The sequence below is a fragment of the Haliaeetus albicilla genome, chromosome 7, assembly GCF_947461875.1.
Source record: "Haliaeetus albicilla chromosome 7, bHalAlb1.1, whole genome shotgun sequence".
Lineage (NCBI taxonomy): Eukaryota > Metazoa > Chordata > Aves > Accipitriformes > Accipitridae > Haliaeetus > Haliaeetus albicilla.
Window position 1 is genome coordinate 17,776,021 of NC_091489.1, and position 20,319 is coordinate 17,796,339.

At 38.9% G+C, this 20,319-nt stretch overlaps 2 protein-coding genes across 16 annotated transcripts in view; one reads left to right on the top strand and one right to left on the bottom strand.

Annotated features, from left to right (window-relative positions):
* The window catches only part of SYNJ2 (synaptojanin 2), a 69,261-nt gene extending 68,054 nt beyond the window's left edge, over window positions 1–1,207 (top strand). For all 5 annotated transcript variants that reach the window (XM_069787097.1, XM_069787098.1, XM_069787100.1 and 2 more), the window contains one exon: window positions 23–1,207. In XM_069787097.1, coding sequence (XP_069643198.1) covers window positions 23–820 — 798 coding nt within the window. In that variant the 3' untranslated portion in view covers window positions 821–1,207. The remainder of the gene's footprint in view (window positions 1–22) is intronic.
* A 4,188-nt stretch (window positions 1,208–5,395) lies between these two features.
* SERAC1 (serine active site containing 1) overlaps window positions 5,396–20,319 on the bottom strand; it is a 28,383-nt gene continuing 13,459 nt past the window's right edge. For 10 of the 11 annotated variants that reach the window (XM_069787102.1, XM_069787103.1, XM_069787105.1 and 7 more), the window contains 8 exons: window positions 20,016–20,178; window positions 17,056–17,206; window positions 16,087–16,228; window positions 15,190–15,290; window positions 11,170–11,267; window positions 10,441–10,623; window positions 9,815–9,958; window positions 5,396–7,869 (listed from right to left, as the gene is read on the bottom strand). In XM_069787102.1, the coding sequence (XP_069643203.1) occupies window positions 7,733–7,869; window positions 9,815–9,958; window positions 10,441–10,623; window positions 11,170–11,267; window positions 15,190–15,290; window positions 16,087–16,228; window positions 17,056–17,206; window positions 20,016–20,178 (1,119 nt within the window). In that variant the 3' untranslated portion in view covers window positions 5,396–7,732. Of the gene's footprint in view, window positions 7,870–9,315; window positions 9,464–9,814; window positions 9,959–10,440; window positions 10,624–11,169; window positions 11,268–15,189; window positions 15,291–16,086; window positions 16,229–17,055; window positions 17,207–20,015; window positions 20,179–20,319 lie in introns of all 11 variants that reach the window. The other variant, XR_011325398.1, reaches the window with a different exon arrangement.

Genomic DNA, 20,319 nt, shown 5'->3' on the forward strand with positions numbered 1-20,319 from the left:
TCTTGTTACTTTTCCCCCTTAGGCTATGTCTACAGAAGACCAATTTGACCAACAGACAGTACAGTCTCCTTTTGGCTTGACAGAGCCCTGTCTAGAAGCTGGAGCTATTCTTAGTCCGACAAGGATTACTCCAGTCCCTAAACCCAGAACACCACAACCTGGGAAGCCTCAGGAGAGCAGGGGGAGCAGTGAAAGGCAGGCCCCCTCAGCAAGCATGGCTGAAGCCATTGCACTGTCTCCCTCAAACGCTTCCTTTGCCCCAAAGGTGCCACCACGAAGAAAGAAGTCAGCTCCTGCAGCTCTTCATCTGCAAGTTCTCCAGAGCAGTGACAACCCACTTTTTAGTGGGTTAATGTTCAGCTCCAACAACAATCCTGGGTTCTGCCCCCAGACTCAGGATGCTCATGTCCCCACACAGTTTGATGTCTCGGCTCCTACATCCTCTGCCAGCACAGAAAACAACACAACTAAGCAGTTAGCACCAAATGCCGCAGAATTGATGGCTAACCTTCAGGGCCCTCCTGTACCAGGAGGCCAGCATCCTCAGCTTTCAGATACCAGCTCCCTTCCAGAGAACACCAATCTTTTGGATGTGGATGTGGATTCTTCCTGCCCTCCTTCCATACAGGCAGCATCAGATACTTCTCCAGCACGCACTCCAGAAAATGTAAAATGCCCCAGCTTGAAAGATTTCAGTCACTGGGTTACGTTTAGTGACGATGAAGACAGTAGTGCACTGTCAGAAGGATTCAACAAACTGCTTGTCTTAGAACAAAACAAAAATACCTTGAAGACGACAAATACTGATTTAGAATTGTAAAATTTTGTCTCCTTAATGTTCCTATAGAAATCATAATTATGGTGCAAAACAAAAATAAATCTTTTGCACAAAGATTTTTATTTAAGGAAATAGATCATCTGTCCATGCTACATTTCATTTTCATCTTTAAAGATAAAGATACTGCCCCTGGAGGGAAGAGTATAGAGTATATACAACCTAACATTATCTACAGCTTGTTTGAAAAGTTATTTCTAAGTTATTTCTTTTTATTAATCCATCTTAAGATGTTCTATTTCATTTCGGGTACAAATTGTATGTAAGAACATGTAATGGTGTATGGAAAAAAGATTTTAAGAAAAACATTTCCTGTGAAATTTATATATTAATCAATTTCTGTCACTTGAAATAAAGCACCCTTATCTTGAATCCTTAGACTGCTACAGTTACTCTAGACCAAACATCCAAAAGGAGAATATATACCAGTGTAACTACAGCAGTAACGCTGGTATTGTTCTGCTACTTGGTTTCCACTGTGGAAACAAGGCTTAGACAGTATCTTCTTGTGGATCTTAACTAGCTGCAGTGGTGGCAAGCCCTAATACTTACCTTGTTAAACTCATTCCTGTGTTGAAAGTAAAACGAAAGGTGTGTTCTAGGAGGCTGTAAAGCAGAACCATGAGAGGTGGTGCCCAGGCATCAGCAAGAAATGCCTGTTCTTATTCCAGACCAGGCAAGTGAACCCCCATATTACAACAGACCTCTCCTAAGTGCTATGCTGTTAATGGCACTGTAATAACATGCCTCAGCTACTCTAAAAGGACTGGGTAGCCTCTCAAAATACTGCTCTGACCTATGATGACATCAAAGGCATCCCTAGCTGGTTTTCTACCACAGTCCCCAAACTCACCCTGTTCTTTTTGTTCACACCAAGCCAACTCTAAACAACATACTTTACAATGAAATAGCACATGGACAATGACAGTCCCTTTTAAAGAAACACTGTAGTCTGCCTGTGTATTATCTATGCAAATACTGTGGAAGTATGGTGAATAGCCAAGACCCGCTGATGACATAGGTCATTAGCATATTAATGTATTATGCTAAAGACAGTTTAATAATTCAGTAGCATCCCTATTCCCGTTCTGCCACTTTGTAAGAAAATGCCATGTTAGTCCTTTATTGCCCCAATGCAGGTGAGGAAAGAGCTGGTCTTGGAACCTAAGTTTATGCACGTGTAACAGGCTCTTGTGTCCTGAAACTAGGCAACAAGCACATGGCTGGCGATGGCAGAACCCTCTGGCAGAGAGGAACTGTCACTTACAGCCTAATACTGAGTTTGCCCACCCACAGTAAAGCTCAACTTGGACACCAAACTAGTAGGGGGTGGAAGTATGTAGAGCTACTGCTCCCGCTGTGCATTTCTGCTGATCAGCAGCTATGCAGTCTGTTTATTTTGTACCAGGGAAGGAGCTGCCCTGTGCTTCCTATTCACCTCAGCAGCTGTGGTAAAGCTGTGCTGCAGCCCTGAAAAACAGTAGGATCACCAAACATGATCCTGGGGAGGCTGAGAAATGGAACTAGACATGGGCCACTGCAGCTAAGACCAAGGACAAATTTAAGAAGCATGTGCACCACTCTAAATAAAGCTGTTGCCCAGGTGCACTGTGGATCCATACAGGGAGTGTACCTAGGAGGCAGTTGCAACACATAGAGTAAGAAAGGCAAGTGCAGGTTCTTGCAAACGAGAGGTTTAAAAGATGATCATGTTCAATGGTTCAGTCTACAACAGCCTAGACCAGGGAAGCACCCCCTGCGAACCACTGCAGGAACTCCAGGTAAGTACTCCCGTGCGCCTGCTTTGCTTCTCCTGTACATTTACCCAGTATTCCACCAGAGCCTATAAGGCAGGTGTTTCAGGTGAGTCTATAAGTCACTTACCACTTCAGACTCATGAAGTATTGGTGCTCCGCTCAGACTCGATGTTCATTATGAAGTCATCTCGTTCATTAGCAAGCCAGCAGTCATGCTTCTCAGAAGCCCAGGATTTTGGCGAGGATAATCCATGGTGCTAAATGCGTCTGTTATCATCTGCTCTGGCTGCGCAGGCTTTTGCCTTGCCTGTGCAGTAAAATCATACACTATAGATGCCATTTGTTCAAAGCAGGCAGTTAAAAATGACAAAACAGATTGTGACTTGTCATGGTAACTTGTTAAGAGAAGCATCAAGATCTTTTATTATTAAAGGAAGGAGAGCATTTTTAAGCAGTTGGTGAAGCTGAAAAAAACCCCTCATTTTCAGATTTTTTTTGCAGAAAACATGTATTAAAAAAAGTTCAGAGGTTTGGGGTTTTTTCATAGGAAAATTAATTGGCTTGTTCTCAGCTTCTTGGAAACTGGGAATTCAGCCATTTTCTTACTTGCAACGCCTACCTGTTTCACTGCCACTGCCAAATTTTGAACACAAGACATCCTGTAAGAGAGGATACTGCCTTTGTCTGAGCACCTGCCATCCTCCTCTGCTCCCTCGTTTGCCAGACATTTTAAGAAACCCCTCAAAACCTTCAGAGGCCAAACCAGTGAAACCCAGTGCTAAGGTTCTTACGCAAGTGTCAGTTTAACATGGTAGCAGGCTGGGGAATAATGCCGAAGCAAGACAGTTATTTCCTTACAAGATGACACAGAGCCTGAGCCTCTTCATCCTCCTCTTAAAAAAAGAGTGAACATTTATGGGCACATTTCAGTATAAAACATTAAGAGCAGTAAAAAAGAAAGAGTATGTTATATGACCATATCCAACATTTTCTGCAAAGATAATTAACAGCTCTAGGACAGCTAATTTACATGTTAATGAAAGTGTTAGCAGGAAAGCCAATTAAAGTGGATTTATACAAGTCAAATAAAATCTGCTTTATTACTCTCCTTGAATAAGAAAAGTATCTGGCCTTTAGGATTATATCTTACGTCTATGTATGTGGCAAGCTGCCCACTGAAGTATAAATCCCTGCAGCTAGCTGGTTTATACTATCAGTGACAGCATATACTGTTCAATTGCAGCAAATCAAGGGAAAGGAACAGACAGTCCAGCTGAAAAGGTTACAGCAAAGAATGAGGAATCTCCTGTCTCAGTATATTATCTTCCGCACTGGTGCCCAACACCCCAGCCAAGTGTTTTTTCAGAGGGAGGTGCTTGTGACCTGGGTTCTAGTTTTAATGGTCAGGAGGAGGTAAGCAGGGCCAGACTTGCTCTGCGTTTGGGAAACCACTACACAAAACTCAGGCTGCAGGAGGTGGTGGTTCTTTCCTTCTCATTCAGAATTAAGTTGGGCCCCACCACAGTGTGAAAAGAAGCCAAGTAACCTGAACCATCGTTACCTGACATCTGCAACTAGGGAACCCACAGCACGGCTCTGTCCTCAGCTCTGCTGCCCATTCTCACTGGGACATTATCAATGGAACCCAAGGTTCTCAGTGATAGCTATCAATCAGTCTTGAGTGCCATATAACAGGTGGTAGGGAGTGGCCATCCCATCACATTTTTCATGTTGTAAACCCAGCACTTGGAAATCTTAAAGTGTTGAAGCTGGGCTGGGAAGCCAGATATGAATATCTGGGAAGCCAGATATGCAAGTATATAAACTGCTGTGTCCTTATTTAATGTGAGAGACTTTGGCAAGAGACTAACACCATGTGAGCACACCCAGGACCCTGTAGTCCCGAAACTTTAAGTTGCTACAGGCATCCTGGTTGTTCAGCCACATATGTGTGTGGGTGGGTAAGTGGTCCTCCCTGGTATAGGAACTGCCCACGTTAATTTTTTTAGGTGGGTGATCACTGAAAAAAAAACCAAAGAAAAAAAGAACCAAACCCAAAATATTGTTTAGAATTTCTATTCTGACACAACAAAATTTTTGCTTTTTCCTTTTTGTCCAGAATTGACATTTTCACCAGATGGAAAATTCCTCCTTTCTAGGTAGCTGCTCTGCCTGGCACCATGGAGCACAAATCACAGTGAAAGCCAGTTTGCACTACTGTAATCACAGCAATTAAAGACTTAATGACTGTTGCTACTAGAAATACCAATACAGTTATACAAGAGTGCTGGACAACAAGTGCATGAGGATTGACAAATTCCTATTAGTGCTTCCTTCCTGTCTTACTGTTTTAGTCTTGGATGCCACAACGCAGATGAAATACTATCTTCTCAGACAATTCACACATACCTGCTAGCCACATCTGCAGCTGGGTTCCCAGCTAGATGGGATTAAAGGCATAGGTTTGAGACCTAAGAATTTACATAAAGGCACTATTCTGAATTAATGTGACACCAGGGAAGCATGAAAGCATGAGCTTCTAATGGGAAGCAGACATGAATTCTATCCAACAGACCCTCTGGCCTTCAAAGCAATGTCTGTACATGGTTGAGGAGACAGTTTTGCAAAATCTAAAAGCTCAACTGAAAAACTGTTCAGTTTGGACAAACTGATGACTGGCTGTGCCCCCCAGTACTATGCCTTTTACCGAAGATGAAGGGTAAACATTACATTCTTCCAGCATAAGACAATCACTAAAAAATAATGCAGGTCTTTTTAACAAAAGCGAACATGATCCAGAGCATTCATTTGGTAGATCATTCACCTTTAATACATTTTGTGGCATACCTAGTACATGTTTAAAAACACATTTCATTACTATATTCCAAACCCCCGCCCCACAACCCTAAAATCAACACCTCAAAATGTTAGTTCTAAAAGTTACACATATATACATACAGCTTCAAAAAGGAGAAAGTTGCCTCGAGTTCCAGTTCCAGTAACAAAACACAGATGCATTTACTGAGATTAATGTGTAACGTCATTGATCTGAATCGCTGTAAGCCAAAGAAGTCTATTAAAATCAATACAAGATTTGTCACACTAAACACGTATTCAGTTATTAGAAGTCTTGTCTATTCACAATGAACTCCACATACCCTCTACTTTGTGAATATGAAGTGTTCTAATATATTTACACTCTGAAGTTTAAACCACAGTATATAAACCTCTTTAGAAGTTACAACAGTTCTGTTACATTTTCTATCTGAAATACTGCTTTGCAGTGTTCTTGCCTACATCTCGGTTGGGGGAAAATAAATGCTTTTTGCCAGTGTCATGCTGTACGTTCTCTGTACTGCTTTTGTGAATTTTACTCCACAACTTCAGCAGGTCAAGGCTCAACTTCCGGAAGTGCATTTTCAGATGTAGTGTCCTCCTGGGCTGGAGTGCTCTTAAGTGGGAACAGCTGAGGTGGCCTCAGGACCTATCAGGACTGCAATGGCCACTGGCACCTGCACCAAGCCCCTGCAGAAATGCAAAGTGCATCCCACCTCTTTGGTAGCTTTACAGCCATGATTTTAAGGCCAGTGATATTAGATCCATCTCACATAAGTGATGCTAAGAGACATCTTAAGTCTGTTGTCAATACAGGCCTTATTTAACAAATGGTCAGCTAGGGCAGTATAGCCTAATCATAGCCTATGTTTGTTTTCAGAGAGGGTTGGGGGTGGAAAGAAAGAAAGGGAAGAGACCACAATTAGACTAGGCTGCTTTTAACTACATTGCAAACCATTTAAGACTTTAAAAACGTGGCTGAGCACTGATGGGTTTTTTTCTAAAAATACTTATTTCTCACCAGTATTGTTAAGGTACCTTTAACATAAGCATAAACTCTAATAAGACAACACTGCTGTTTTTCTCTATACCTACACCAATATACACTTGGCCTTCAAGAACTCAAAACATCTGGGATATTCTGCATTTCCAGTGGGACCTTATGATCACCTGAATTTCTTCCTACTTTACTTTTCTCTACATGAGCTCCAAACTCTAAGCATCAGCTGTTTTGTCAGGGCCTACATTTGTCTTGCTCCACTTGAGCATTTTCAATGCTCTTTAAATCAGCTAAAGAAAGAGTTTCTAAATAAGTAACATGAGCCATGGATTTGAACATATCATCTTGGTACATCCCAAGAGTAAAGCAAAGAGCTAAGCCTCTGTTCTATATCTTCCATGAGAACAAGCACACAACTGCCCTGAGTCTGACCAGATACACACTGTCCTAAGGAAAGCAACCTCACAAGTTGCTAAGATTAAGAGAGAAACGTAGAAGAAGGTGAACAATTCTTTTGTTTTGTTTTCATTTGTACAAACAGATTAAAACAACTACAGTTGTCTATGCAAGACAACCTACCAACCTATGTCTTTCTCATGCAGAAAACAGATGCCATATTTGCTGAAAAATCTGGGTGGTCTCTTAAATGAAAAGGCGAATTACAAAAACTCCTGTAACTGGGCCACTAAACCAAAATGCTACCTTCATTCACTTGGATAAATTTCTTCAAGCTTCAGTCATACTACTTAACACGGACAGTAAACCAAAGCTTTGAGGCAGCCACATGCTTCTTGTCCCCTTTGACACAACAAATAGCCCACCTCAGTTAATTCTTTCTGATCCTCTCTATAAGGCTTTAGTCCCAGATGCATATTTATCTTAATGAGATCACCTACCTCCAGAGCAAGCTTCCCCCCCACCAGCTAAAAGAAGATATCCTGGGCACTCTCCACGTTCTAGCTGTATTGCTTCAGAGGGATATCTGTAGACTAAGTGAAACTTCTCTTCCACTGAATCCCCATCCCCTCCCAGACAAATTGCTGGAGCATTTACACACATTTTGTCGACATATCATTGTCACTTTAAGACAACACACATTTTCTTTTTGTCAAGCTCATAGGACTTCAGTTTGTATTTGTTTTGAATACATTTTAGAAATAAGTTGGAGAGATGTTTAAGTTGGAGACGTACTGAAAATTATTTTAGCAGCAGATACTATTGACATAGCATCTTTGTAGTTCTGCAGATCCCCTAACAAATGTTAGGGGAAGAACTTACTGTGTTACACCAAATAGAAGAAAAAACTCAGTCTCCAATTTCTTGGGCTAAAACATCCTGAATGAACTTCAATGTACGTTGGTACAGGAAAGCATCCTTCTTCTTTGGCTTACAAATATTTAGATGATTAACATCCACTGGAATAAGGTCTCCAATTCCTAACTCTGGGAAAGGAAAAAAAAAAAAAAGAGAAAGAAGAAAAAACTACCAAAGTTTGTAAGATCACCTAGACTGAAAAGCACATCTTGCATTAACAATTTATCTCTCAAAAGCAACTTCTCCTGTCTTCAGTGTAACTGTTTTGTCTTCATTATTTTTTGATGTGCTAAAAGCATCAATACACACTGTTATAGTCAGATAGAGCTATATATTGCTACAAAACTGACACTGGTAAACCACTAGGTCAGAGTTCTACTATCTTTACTGGAAATACACAAATGTACACTTCTCCATACAGACAACTTTGAAGAATCAAAACTTCATTTACCAGCACCTGACTGACAGCAAAGTCCTGACTGAAGTTTAAGCATTGACATGAAAATGGAGAGGGTTTAAATCCAGGGTATCCAGGTTTTCATCACCACTAATTGCCCATAATCCTTATAAAATACTTTGATATGAAGATTAAAAATGGGACTAGAATGAACCTGAAATATGCCACAAATCACTACACACATTTCCAGGGAAATGAAAAATTTACATTGCTTTATTGTAGAGTAAAAGTAATCCATTTTCAGCTACACATTTTGGTGCACACTACAGCATTTATTCTTTCCTGGCAGCTATCACTACCAGTGAAATTTCCAGTTAGGATGCTGTGACTGCCACGTTCCAGTTTATTATCTATTCACTCGACCTCCTGAGAAATCCTCCGTTTTGCTTGGAACTCTGTATCTTTAACCATGTAAAATAACATTAGAGCAGGATGAAGGTTTGCTTTCATGTGCCCAAGCATGCATGTAAGAAACAGTGAGCATACTGCTTGTCAGCCTGGGTTTTTAACAAAATGAGTGGCATGCCACTGAACCATCATGTATCCTCTAAAGGCTTTTGAGAGCTCACATGCTGCATTGTGTGTCATCTCTAAAAGAGAAGTATGCTACAAAATTATAAGTGCACAGTGCTTATTTGTGCACTCTGTTATCCAGCCCTCTTTTTCATTTTATTTTGTTAAATCAAAAAAAATGAATGCCCAGTTTTTCAGTCCTCACCAATAACATCGCGTCAGCAGCATTTTCCACACAATTGCTTCTTGAGAAGACATACTGAAAAAATACCACTAAATATTCACTCAGGAAAACAGGGATATATGGTCTGCCTTTTTCAGAGAAACTAACCTTGCATTTAACCTAGTGGATTTAGCTGGTGGAAAGCCTGATCTAAAAACCCAACAAAGTAACGGCTTCTGTTCAAGGCCTTACAGGTACCTTTGGCAGCACAGAAGAGCATTTTATTCAGGGAAAACCTGAAAATATCAGACTTAAAACAATTCCCTAAGTTGAACACCCGTAAACAAAGCAAGAGAAAGAACTGGCTGGTGCTCCCTTCTCCTACAAAAGGCAAAAAGATGGAGGGAACTTTTCAGGAGGCAAACTCTATTTCTTGAGTACCTGAGATATGGAAGATAAAGGACTCAACACTGAAAAACAGCTTTGTGACTTTTTCCTTCCATTAGCAGTTTGCTAATTTTCTTTCTTATTTTTTAAAGGAGGAAATAGCTGGAATTTGCGGGAGCTTCTGAAACACTATTCAGCCTACCTATACAAGGATAAACAACAGTTACTCATAATTACAAAGGAAGGGACTACAACAATGTAACATCAGACCAGGGACTACCTGCTTTTTTCAATAAGGAAGTGTTACTTGCATTTAAAAAAATCAAAACAAACAATTGCTATTCTAAGATGTAAATGTAGCTGCCTCTGATCTCAGCAGGGAGACTGTAGATTAAACTCAGCCAAAAGTTTAAACAAAAACCCCACAACATAACAGATGTATTTTTCTAGGTCTTTCTACCAAAGCATTTGTAATCCTTCCTCATTATCGATGCTTACATGAACATATACAAAACTAAATAAATTAAATAAATTAAATGGTTATTTGACTTACTTGCTGATTCCAGAGGTACAACATGCAGTTTTATCATGCTGCCTATATGTGTTGGTAAGGTTTCTGCAAAACTCAGCACTGAAAATTTCTTGTCTTTGGCAAAAGACAGGAAGTCGTCATTCAGCTCTTTAAGGGCAGGAGAATCTGAGAAAAAGGAACATAATTTTTGCAGTGTTATCGTGAACATAAGATTATAGCATTTGTCTTGCAAGACTGCATTCCTACAGAGATGTTTTGGAAAAATTAATACTGCATTAAAAGAAGTAGCATTTTGTTTGTAATCCCTTTTTCCTGCTATCATATGCAACAACTGTTTGTTTCTGTGTAGCGTGGAATTGTTTAGAAGATAAGAGCCTGAAGTCCAGCATATGTTGAGTTACTACATTCCTAAATGGCCCAAACTACTCTTCTATAAACTTTTTCTGACTCCCTTTTTTCCCCTTGACTCTACAATCAAATGAAACAGTTACTCAGAATTACTTACAGTAATTCAACACACAACCCAAAACATAAAAAAGGAGTTTGTTGTTTTTACATCCAGCTTTTTCTGACAGCACAATAAAAAAAAGCATCACGAACAGATTAGCATAGATCCCTGCTGTGAAATGGTAGCAAAGTGAGCGTACCCTTGCTGAGTTCTTTAACCTCCACAGACGGAAAGAGAAGATATCTGGCATTTATAGAATATTCAGCCAGCTGGGAACCATGGTGAGGTACGCTATAAAATATGATTCCTCTGGTGTTGTTTACAATTTTATCCATTTCTGGATTCTTGGAAGCATCCACCAGCATCTTTTTGACTAGAAGACCTGGCAACAGAAACTGAATTAATGCAGGGATTTAAATCACCGTGAAAATAATGATCATGCTATATTATCCATGAAACAACTAACCATATTCTTGCCTCAGTTGATTAGTTCTTAGTTTGTCAAATATGTTAGATTAAGTTGAAAAAAACCAAACCAAACCTGAGGAGGCATTAAAATAAAATGTCAATGAATGATGCAAATCCAATTTTGGTTTGCTTTAAGTGTTGATAATGACATTTACTATATGCCTGATCATGGAGAAAATTCTGCCTCTGGATTCCCATTTACATGAATTTCAACTCATTGATTTTGTGGTTTTAAATCAACACAGTAAAAACAAGCAGCAATAATAATCCTTCCAAAATGTATATGCTATTGAACGTAATGCATTGAGAAATTAGAAATCTATTTTCCATTTTTAGGTCTTTGCAAATTTTTTAGATAAACTATTCTGAATAATTGCATTTCAGACTGAATTTAGTTAACAGCTTATTCTGAACTATAACAACAAATAAATACTCTATATCAAACAGGCAATGTGCTTACCACCCATGCTATGTGATACCCACACCAGAGGTCTGTCTCCAATCCCAGCAGCTCTGAGCTTGTCGAGAAGTTCATTGCTCCTGTAAGCAATAGACTTCCTGCAAAGAAAAAACAAACACAAGCATGATGGAGCATGATATGTTAAAAGGCTATGTTAAAACAGAATGAATTTTCAGTGCTGCACATTTATGAAAGTGAGTTAGGTACATAAAACATTAATGACTTCATTATTGTTGCTACACTGAAAAATGCCAGAAACTTTTGTAAGGTTGGCTTCACAAGGACAACAGGAATTGAGCTAAATTCAGTTTCTTGATCTTGCCAGAAAGTTTTATTTTAATTTCACTCACCACTCATTTCCTTTAGCTTTAGTTCGACAAATCTCTTTATGGAATTTTAAATAGTTTCATTTACACATTGTAATAAAATTATGTTTTCATTTTATGACAGCATCATCAATGCATAATGAACTTTATCCCCTGAAGCAAGAATATACCTCATGTCTGACAAAAACATACTTGGCTAAACAACAGTCAAAATGTGGAGCAATGTACAGGAATTTAATAGCTAAGTGCATGATCAACCAATACATTAAAAAAAAAAATCACAGATAATGTCTGTTATACTTTCCAGACGATAATCTCCAAATGTTTTGTACTGGAATAGTACAAAAGCACAATAATCTCCACTTTATAAACTAAGAGACTGAGGTCTGGAAAGGATAAGCTACACATTAGAGGTTGAAAATGAATCTGTGGTACAACCAAACCAAAACCAATGCCAACTCCCAATCAAAGCTTGAAAGTGCAACATAGTCACTCCTTGCAGTGTAACAAGAATCATAGAAAGATGACCCTTGAATAATGAAAACATAAGGATGTTGGGGCAACCACTGTGCAAAGTAATTCACTTCATCTCTATTTGGTTCTCTGCATTCTCACTAGAAATTGCTTTTATAACACATATGAAAAGGATACCCAAATGTGTCCTCTCAGCCAAACAATAGGCTTTAGGATAGCCGAGAGACATAAAACCTCACTTTTGAAACAGTGAATGAGCCTATATACTTAGAGCAATCATAAGGTTGTAATTCTAATGCTACATCTTTGTTCCTGCTAGTTAAAAATACCTTCAGTATCTCTCATTTTTTATTAACTATATCAAATTATAAAATAATCAAATACTATGCTTGTGTGACCATAAATAGCAGGTAATGTAATTTTCCATTTTGTAACAAAAAACACATTATCTGAAAATAAATAAAGAAATATATGTTTAGTTCTTTTTCAAATTTTCTTCCATTACACTTACTCCAGATGGACAGAGGAAAAAAGTTCTCTTAGAATCATAGAATTGTTTAGGTTGGAAAAGACCCTTAAGATCATCAAGTCCAACCATTAACTTAACACTGCCAAGTCCACCACTACACCATGTCCCTAAGCGCCACCTCTACACATCTTCTAAATACCACCAGGGATGGTGCCCAACCACTTCCCTGGGCAGCTTGTTCCAAAGCTTGACAACCCTTTCAGTGAAGAAATTTTTCCTAATATCTGATCTAAACCTCCCCTGGCGCAACTTGAGGCCATTTCCTCTTGCTTATTACTTGGAAGAGGAGACCAACCCCCACCTCGCTACAACCTTTTTTCAGGCAGTTGTAAGGAGCAATAAGGTCTCCCCTCAGCCTCTTTTTCTCCAGACTAAACAACCCCAGTTACCTCAGCTTCTCCTCATAAGACTTGTGCTCCAGAGCCTTCACCAGCTTCGTTGCTCTTCTTTGGGTGCAAAACAAGGTACAAGGTCCCTCTACAAGGTCCAGTCTTCTTTGGACCTTGTAGAGGTAACCACCTACATGTTTTTTACTGTCATTGTTTTGCCTAATTTCAAATAGGCATTTTAACAGCCATGTCTTCCTTATTTTTTCCCTGCTTACACGCTTTAATGTAGTAATTGCATTGATCCTTCCTGTATCCATAGAGAGGAGGGAATGAAAAAGTACCAAGTTCCCAGTCTATTATACACATGCTCATTTTTCTTATCCCCTACACAAAACATAATCAATTTTCAGACTCTTAACCTATGAGCAGTCATGCACGTGCCTTCACTGAAGTACACAAGCTGAATCTACAGTACTCGTTACATGCTTAAGTATCTGCATAAGTGTTTGAAGGACTCAAATTAGGATCCGATTTAAAGATCATTGAACTTAATTACTAAGCTGTCCTGGTTTCAGCTGGGATGGAGTAAATTTTCTGCCTAGTAGGTGGTATAGTGTTCTGTTTTGGATTTAGTATGAGAATAAGGTTGATAACACACACTGATATTATTAGTTGTTGCTAAGTAGTGTTTAGACTAAGTCAAGGATTTTTCAGCTTCTCATGCCCAGGCAGCGAGTAGGCTGGAGGGGCACAAGAAGTTGGGAGGGGACACAGCCAGGACAGCTGACCCAAACTGGCCAAAGGAATATTCCATACCATGTGATGTCATGCCCAATATATAAACTGGGGGAATTGGCCTTGGGGGGGATTGTTGCTCAGGAATTAACTGGGCATTGGTCGGCAGGTGGTGAGCAATTGCATTGTGCATCACTTGTTTTGTATATTCCAATTCTTTTATTATTATTGTATTATTATTATTATTATTACTATTATCATCATCATTATTATTATTTTCTTCCTTTCTGTCCTGTTAAACTGTCTTTATCTCAACCCATGAGTTTTACTTTTTTTTTCCCCAATTGTCCCCCCATCCCACTGGGTGGGGGGGAGTGAGTGAGCAGCTGTGTGCTGCTTAGTTGCTGGCTGGGGTTAAACCATGACACAAGCCTAAAATCTGTTCAAGCCAAATAACCTTTACAGGCTCAAAGTATTTTTAATTTTTAGAAGGAACATGTTTGGAGGTAGCATTTTTCTCTGATGTGCCTACTTCATGGTCAGTAAAAACACAATTCCTCTGACGATGGCAATTACACTATCTGACCAAACCAGGTACAGTTGCTGTATTTTATCTATCAGACTTATATGAATCTTTTTCCAGGAATTAGCACTTGAATAAAACTATCTTCGTATCAGAAATAGTGTGGCCAGCAGGAGCAGGGAAGTGATCGTCGCCCTGTACTCAGCACTGGTGAGGCCGCACCTCAAGTACTGTGTTCAGTTTTGGGCTCCTCACTACAGGAAAGACATTGAGGTGCTGGAACGTGTCCAGAGAAGGGCAACCAAGTTGGTGAGGGGCCTGGAGCACAAGTCTTATGAGGAGAAGCTGAGGTAACTGGGGTTGTTTAGTCTGGAGGAAAGGAGGCTGAGGGGAGACCTTATTGCTCCCTACAACTACCTGAAAAGAGGTTGTAGCGAGGTGGGGGTTGGTCTCCTCTCCCAAGTAACAAGCAAGAGGAAATGGCCTCAAGTTGCGCCAGGGGAGGTTTAGATCGGATATTAGGAAAAATTTCTTCACCGAAAGGGTTGTCAAGCTTTGGAACAAGCTGCCCAGGGAAGTGGTTGGGCACCATCCCTGGAGGTATTTAGAAGACATGTAGATGTGGTGCTTAGGGACATGGTGTAGTGGTGGACTTGGCAGTGTTAGGTTAATGGTTGGACTCAATGATCTTAATTCTATGATTCTATGAAAATTATATCCTTCATTTTATCATGAGTATAAAGTCACAGTCCAGTGATTTTTTTTGCTGTGCTTATGAAGAATTATTGGGTAATTAAGTTTAAGAAACATTCCCCTTAAGATATAAAATTGATGTTATATTTATATCAACTAATAGCATAATTTAGTGTCTCCCCTAAACATGAAGCAGAACAGACTGTAAGAATTTAGAAAGTTGCCACAAATAATTACCTATGAGGCTAAAAACCTCAAGCATACCATGACTGTACCTACTGTTTTTCCGAACAATTTTCAAATGCAACAGGAAAAGTTAAATTCTCTGTTTCAAACTAGGTGATCCCAATGATCAGCTTTAGAGGTCTCCCTCCTGGCCCCCCTCCTAAGTGCAGACACTATATTTGTTACCTGTGAGCCTCAACAGGACATTTTGCTTTCCAGTCACTCAAATGGGTGTCATATTCCACAGATATGATTCTAAGGGCAGGACAGTCTGAAGCCAGCCATGTCTAAATTAAAGCAAAGCAAGACCAAAAGGAACTTATAATTGAAGTACTTAAACGCTTGCAAGCAATTTATCAGCAATGGAGCAAAGATGTTACTATGGGGACAATATCAAGCAAGATTTTTGCTCTTCAGTTAATCCCCAAATACATCTTACACCTAGACTATTATTCTTTTATTACATGCTGGCAAACTCTAGGTTGTTCCCCAGCCACGAAGTAGGCTAAGGATGGAGATGGATTACTAACTCGTGCGTTCCTGGCTCCCTCTCCTGGGTGAAACAAGAATTACTAAGATCACCAACAGAACTGATCGATTTAAGTTTTACAGAGATACTTTGGTGGTTACACCAGTATGAGTTGCTTGAAGCAGTAATTACTTATTTACCAACAATATTCAAGTAGCAATCTGCAGAAATTTAGGTACTCAGACACCTATGTAAGAAAAGGTACTTAATTTAAAAGGTAATTTTATGTATCTTTTTCTCAGCAGTAACATTCCATTAAAAAAAAAAAAAAAGCATGAGGAAAGCAGCCATTGCTGCCTCTTTCACTACCAGGAGAATAATGTTGCGAGCATTAAATTTAGCGGGGATTTTCCTTTGCAAGAATAATCTGTTCAAAATTTCAGCTTGCTAACAAAAATATATCAGGAACTTGGAAAGTGCTACTTGTGTAGCAGATTACAAGTCATTTGATTCAAAAAAGACAACTGCCAGGACAGTGTAGTTCTAGATACTCTGGACAGCTCTCGTTAATGAGAAAACAGCACCCAAAAGTGAAAATGTTATTGTCTTTTTACCTTTGGCCAGCACTGGCTATAGTCCTCTTCCCCTTCTGAAGCCTTTTTATCCAAACGCCGGTCAATGTCTTGCTGTCGCCAGGTTTTAAATGCTGCCCCCAAAAGACCATGAACAAAAAGGATGTCTGCTCTGATGGGCTGACTGATACAAAAAAATAGGAATTTTTAAGAGATGCACGGTACATATTCTTTTAGCAAATTAAGTTTATACAGAACTTTTAACCTAAAGGATGCCAAAATGCTATTTTTAACACTATATGTGATTTCTTATCTTCTGGACAACATTTCATGATGTTTCAAAGAGGCTACTCAGATCAAGACAAAAAAACAGGGATCCACCCACGAAAGAGAGATATAAAAAGAGGTATGGAAAGTACCCACCTCACAAGTCATATTTTTCTATAATGAAAAACACCATTCTCTCCAGCTACTGTTAATGCAGCTCAGTAGTTCCAGATTTATCATCAAATTAGATCTTCACTGTAACCTGACTAACACCAATGAGCCAGGGAATAGTTGCTACTAAGTGACATAACCACATTGGAGACTGCTTCAGTCCAGATACACAATCACTACTAAAAGAAGCTAAAGCTGTATATTTACTGCATCTTAGGCCAACAGGTACTGCTGCCAGCAGAATAATTGCAAGGCACTGTATCCCAAGACAGCCAGTGCAAAGGTTAAATGGTTGAAATGCGTGCAAAGCAGTAATTCATCTCATGCCTTGTGTTTGGATTTCTCCATTGTAGTACAATAATACTCCTTTCATGGTTGTGGACTGCTCCAACCACTTCTGTTGCTCTCCTATTTGAGAGCCTAAATTCAGTCCTCTCAACTCACCAAAGAACAGGAGAAGCAGGTGACATCAGTACAGCAGCACTCTGACATCAACTCTTACAAAGTTTTGTAACTGAACAGTATAACAAGTAACTCAAAGTACAACATGTACAATATCTCCTTCTGCTTTACCTGCTACGATATTGTGGATGTAAAACATAAACACCATCTGGATACTTTTCTTTCACTGTGTCCCTGTCTAGATTAGCCAAAGCTCTGGATGCATGAGAAGACTGAATGACATGTGGGGATTTCATTACTTCAGCAAGTACAGAAACCCAACCTACATTGAAAAAATAAAGTAGCAGGTTAACTAATTAGAAACATCATCCAAACAAAAGAATTCAGAAACATCCTTCAAACTATACTTGTGAAATATATGTTAAAACTTAAGAATGATAACATCAAAACAAATTATTTCAATCCACTCTCTTTACCACAGGAAAGCCAATGCTAGGTAAGTGGAACCTCCAAAATTCAAAAATCCAGAGCACCAAGGAGGCAATGTATTTTACTACTGTGCAGCTTATGATCTGAAGGAGATCCCCTTCTCAGAGAAAAAGAAAGTGTATTAGCAGGTCAGTACAGTTGTCAGAGAGAGAACAGATCTGAAGTCTCTTTTTGCAGGTAAGATGCAAGAAAAAGAAATGTCCCAGGGAGAAAACGAAGCTTAAAGCATAAGACAGACATAGAAAACAACCCACAGGAGTAATGGCAGGTGGAAAAATTGATGTTTGCTGTGAGAGTACAACCATTTCTAATTTTAAAGTCCAGTGTGTGAAAAACTATTTAAGGAATTAAAATGTCCCTGCTATTCTAAAAACAGTATACTATTTATACCTAAGAAACAAGAGAATTAATGAAGGAAATCTTTGATACAATCCTCAATAAAATTTTAAGTCATAGCTACTTCAAGAAAAAACAGACACTTTATAATACCTTACCTAGGGTGTAATATATAGTTTCTTAGACATGGATGGGGATGTTTATAGACTACTGAGAAATGCAAGGAATATCTTTTATGCACACACATACACACACATACACATTTCTTTAAAATTCTGATAAATCTTGTTGCTGCTAGCAAGAGTGGCCTATAAATCACAATTACATTAAAGTCAAGTTCATAAATAAAACCTGGGAAGACTTTGAAGAGAGATTTTCAAATGGAGGCTGATTTGAAAAAGAAGAAACAATTTACTGCATGAGCATTATTTCAAAATCATGTACAATATATGTTGCTACTAGTATAGCCTGTAACTTGCTAATTCAAGATAGTTCACTGTGGACTGAGGAAAAGAATGAATTGACATGTGAGGTTTCTTTTAATACAGGTACCTTTGAGAACTGTAATTTTTTTTTTAAGAATTATGTATTTAAATTACACTTCTAACCAGAATATATGTTGACCACTGTGCAAGTTCTCCTTAAGAGGAACACTTTCTAAAATCTATTTTCAGTTCCCCAAATACAATGAAAGACTGCCAAGCCAGTCTGATTAAAACTAGCAAGGTCTCTGGTTTTGCATTTCTCTTAAATGAGCCAAGATGAATAGTCAAAATAGTGTTCAGAACGCTTCTGCCTCCAGATGCCCCATCACAGCTACTACACAGTGCATCATTGCTTTTCTTCCTCTTCCTGTGCCAGCAGTTTTTGCAAAGCAAAAGAACCTTAGAGGTTCTTTCTTCTTATGCACCATCCAGCAACAAAAGAGAAGTCTTATCAGCTCTTGACCAGCAGTATCCAACTGCTCATCTCTGGAGTCCAGTTCACTGTCTAAAATTCCATTTGTACTGACAGCTCTGCCCCTGGGAGCTGCTGACTCTTCTGTTACAATCTCTTCCTCTACACATATGGTTTTAGCAGTTATTGTAAGAATGTAAGATGATGCTAGAGCTCAGACCAATGGCCTTTGTACTCCAGCTGTCTTTCTCCAAAAGCGAGCAGTAATGGCAGTTGTGGAACAATAAAAACATAGAGCAATAAAAGGGCAAGTATATAGTGCTGATTCTCCACTACACCCTCTCAGTTTTCTGCAAGCAACTTGGCTTCTGTGTGTAGAGCTTTATAGTTTTTTCTTTCCATGAATTTGTCTAATCACTTTTTGAAGCTTTATAAGTCTTCAACAATCGCAATGTTTTGTGGCCAGTTTTAGTTTGGTCATGCACTGTGTGGAAAAAAAAAAATACATTTATTCGTTCTGCCTCTTGATAATTTCATGTACAAGAACCTTTGGTCTTGCATTACAAGAAACAGCAGATGACCATTCCCTCTCTGCCTTCTCTACGCCAGTGAGGTTTTTATAAATCCTTCGGTTGCTTTTTCCATACTAAGTGTCTTAGTCTAGTTATTTGTTCTTTATACAACAGCCATTCCAAATTTTTAATCACTCTCACAGTCTTTCCCTGTGCCTTTGCTACTTCTCCTTTTTGCAATAGGGAGATTAAAAAATGCACACTGTGTTTAAGAGGCCGACAGCAGCTTGGACATATACTACAGCATATGGATATTTTCTATTTTTCTTTCCTAATAAAACATTGGGAATTATTTATTTGATACACAACTTTCATTGTGATATTTAGGCGTATTAAAAAAGAGGCATCAGACCAAAGCTTAGCAGAAGTTACTAGCATAACATGAAACAAGGGAGGGCAAGAAGGCATGTTTCACTTTGTTCCAAAAGGTAAGGACTGCAAGCTGGTCTGTTCTTTTACGAGACTAAAACACAGTCAATTAAAAAAAAAAAAAAAATTAATCTACAAGGTAGATGATCTGTAAGAGTAGGAAAGTAAAAAAATTTTTGCCATTAATGTGAACTGAACATCAACCAAGTCCAAATTTTCACCATCCATCGGACTTAGAACACCTCTGTAGCACTGACATATATTGGCTAGACAGCATACAGGAGTCTTTAATCAACACCAACTGTCTGTATTTTTTGTATTAAAAAAACCCAACAACACCTCCCCACCCCCAAATATAAAACTGACACCACTACCATGGTCCTTTGCAATTACAAAAGCACCAAATCATCTGAAAATTTTAGAATAGAAATCTGACATTCAGACTGCTGGTATTTGCTTTCCTCTTACCTGCACGTACTATGGATGAATGAAGACGTTCATCCAAAGCCATATTTCCAATAATGCGAATTATATTCCTTTGTATTTTTGCTGAATCTTTACGTAGCTGGTATATCCTCTGTAGTAGCTGAAGGCCTCCTTTAGCTTCAATTTTATCACAGTGAGAAGAAACCTAGCATTATACAGTAAATACAATAAGTAGATGTTCTGCAAAAGGTTCTTTGAGATGCTGTTAATTCACAAAGCAGGGAATTTTAAGGAGCCGATATAATGCAGAGCCCTTACTACACAGAAATTCTTATTAATCTAGAAT